The 2,977-nt window shown below is 37.4% G+C and overlaps 1 protein-coding gene across 1 annotated transcript; it reads right to left on the bottom strand.

Annotated features, from left to right (window-relative positions):
- Positions 1 to 345: 345 nt before the first annotated feature.
- LOC106108679 (probable endochitinase) lies at positions 346 to 1,191 on the bottom strand. Its single transcript, XM_013289939.1, has 2 exons — positions 1,158 to 1,191; positions 346 to 1,055 (listed from the first exon to the last, which is right to left on the bottom strand). Exons 1-2 carry the CDS (start codon positions 1,188 to 1,190, stop codon positions 444 to 446), a joined length of 645 nt encoding a protein of 214 aa, XP_013145393.1. The 5' UTR covers position 1,191; the 3' UTR covers positions 346 to 443.
- Between the last annotated feature and the right edge of the window lie 1,786 nt (positions 1,192 to 2,977).

Raw genomic sequence — 2,977 nt, 5'->3', positions numbered from 1 at the left:
GAAATATTTTGGTAGACGTTTGAAATTTCAATCGCGGGGTGACATTGTTCCCTCAGACAACAATGGGGATGATTTTGACTCGACTCTGGCCCACACCGATTCATTCAGCGACACCAAAAAGAAAAGAATTAATGGATTGAATAAAATCAGATATCGTTTCCAAGGATACAGTGTTGACTTAAAACCCTAAGGTAATATTATAACACAGTAATAAAAACATCGAATTTATTTTATTCGTAACATTATTTTTTTAATAAATAAAAAAACAATAAATCACAAAATAAAAACACATTAAGAAATTTAGATTACAATCAAATTAGAGATTTCACAAAGCAATTACCGGGCATACTTATCACCACATAAACTAAATCAACCATGTTTTTTCTGCAAAATTCATAACATAATAATCACAAAGTCTTAAGCAACAAAATCAAAACAGTAGACTATCCCGAGGCGGTGGGACAAGTATACGTGGTAGTGCACACACTGGTGGTGGGACTGAACACGGAAGTAGTGGGACAGGTATACTCATACCGTGTAAACGTACTAGTACTTGTGAGGACGCACAGGTAATACGTCTGACAAGTGGTGTCCGCGGTATTGGCGAACCTGCCCGCCGCCGTGCAAGTGAAAGCACATACATAGTTCACCTCACACAGAGTAGTGTTAGGATTATAGAATGACCCAGTCGGGCAGGTCAGTGTCGTCTCGAGATAAGTTCCGTTGATAAGAACACACTGGATGTAGGAGGAGCAATTTGTTGAACTGGGATCCGCAACGAAGCCGTCGGCGGAACAAACGGAGGAGCTGGTGCTGTTGCTTGTAGTGGAATTGGTAGTGGTGCCGTTGCACGAGTAGGTGGTGGTGCACTTTGCAGTGGTGGGGTTGAAGAGGCTGGTAGTGGGGCAGACGTAGTTGTAGCCGATAAAGCTGGTGTTAGCAGTCACCAGCACACACAGGGTGTAGTTCTTGCAGGTAGAGTCCGCGGGATCCGCAAACCTGCCTGCCGCCGTACAGTTGACGGCACCGTGGACGTGCCAGGCTACTGACAGCACCTGAGAAATACAGATTTCATAATCAAATAATTTATAAAATAATATTTAGTCCTGAAATATTTTAGTAACTAATTAATTATGTCGTCTTTTTAGCACACTTACAATGAATGCTGTGATTATCAATTTTCCGTACATGTTTTCGAGTTGCTTAAAATTTTCTGATCAAACGTTTGAAACGCCGCGACATTTTATACCGTATGAGGCAATAAAGTGGATTGTATCATTAAAGAATTGTTAAGATAATCCGCCTTCCCTGTTTGCTAGATTAATGCAACGAAGTTAACTTGCATCAAACACACATCAACACACATCAATATTAGTATTACTGTAATTTGCTTTATAAATATTGTACATTTTAGGGTAGTGATAGAACATAACTTTCCAATCTGAAACCCTGCTACTCCTTTTAGTTATCATTTTATTAGATACAATATAAATTATTATGACCATGGGAAATTACAAGTCAAATAACAGTCACTAAGACTGTCCATTATCAGTTCGTCACTGCAAGGTTTACGAGACCATTATTACGTTTTCCATAGATATGAAATGTCAATTAAAGCAATATGTGTTATGTTTAACTGTGGATTTGTCTATAGAACATAAAGTGATGTAATAAGATCTAGAAAATGGTAATTATCAAACATGCGATTGTAGACATAAAAACAAACCAACGTGGCTGCAAACATGATACATGTGGCTCTTTGTACTTTTGTCATGTTTTACATGTAAAAATGCAATAGACCTAGCTCTAATTGTCGTCACACGTTGACTAACAGCGTGAGCACTCTGGAAACTAAACTATCGCACAACAACACTAGACAAAGTATTGCTTTGAATCTCTGTGACCTTAAATGGTGGTGCGCACACACATTTTTAGTTGTGCAACTAAACAGTTGAATTGGCTGTGAAACAATCGACAATCGCATAACAGTTGTGCGCTCGTTCCTAGTATTATTACAGCGCCCTCTATCGGGGGTAAATTGCGTTACCAAAACTCGTACTGTCAATAATAATTTCACGCATATGTTTGTGTTAGACGCCTGATTAGTGGTTATTATACGTAGGCTGTATCAAGGGAGCGCTCCTGCAACCTGCAGTAATAAATACGACCGTGACTGCGACACAATTTACTACTTTTCGCAAACACAAATGTGCTATAAATTGAAGCACCTTAGCCAATGTATCAGCTACAATGGAACTGTTAGCGACGCTCCATACTATTTGGATCGTTAGCAATTCTAATGCGTTATACATCTGCCTTACAATATTGAACACTGCAGCATTGATATAAGACTGAAAATACTACAAAGGCAAATTATTCCGAAGTATTTAAGCAGAAAGAAAGAACTGTCCCGTTAAACTGAACTTCCATAGCTATAGGAAGTTATTTAATGTAGAAGGACGGCAGATAATAAATCTCAGCACATTTAATCTCAAAGAATTTGTTTTCATAAATCTCCTTCGCCAGTTTAAGATTTTCTGTTCTCTAAGAAATTACTAACTTTTATTACGAGAGCGTTTTAAAATCTTATAAAGTTGAGCTTCATTATTTAATTATTTTATTACAACATCTTCTCTTAACAATAAATAAAAATTTTAATATGCTAAATTAAAAAGAAAAAGCCAACTGATAGATAACCGAATCTTATGCCGATAAAAATATACGAAATAGTAATTTCATGAATTACATACGCTCAGGTCTAACTGACAGTCTTAATTGAACAGTTCGACTCTTCAGTAAAAACTGTTATTTAGAACTGACCGTCAGTAGCAAGTATAAGAGAGTATTTTGTTTGAGATTCAATCTGTGCAGAGCTGATCATTTAGTTTCCAAGCAAAACACTATTATATGTCGTGTGACCTCGACATCGTGTAACAATATTATCGGATATTCCGGGGATAATATCTGACCCTCGTCG

This window comes from Papilio polytes, unplaced genomic scaffold (genome assembly GCF_000836215.1).
Source record: "Papilio polytes unplaced genomic scaffold, Ppol_1.0 DF821422.1, whole genome shotgun sequence".
Lineage (NCBI taxonomy): Eukaryota > Metazoa > Arthropoda > Insecta > Lepidoptera > Papilionidae > Papilio > Papilio polytes.
The sequence above is the reverse complement of the archived record's forward strand: the minus strand, read 5'-3'. Positions and strand labels throughout refer to the sequence as shown.

What these genes read in the sequence shown, in the direction of transcription:
- LOC106108679 (XM_013289939.1), bottom strand. Translation starts at nt 1,190, where the DNA reads ATGTACGGAAAATTGATAATCACAGCATTCATT. An exon ending in TGATAATCACAGCATTCATT is followed by an intron (nt 1,056 to 1,157) that starts GTAAGTGTGCTA and finishes TGTATTTCTCAG; the next exon opens with GTGCTGTCAGTAGCCTGGCA.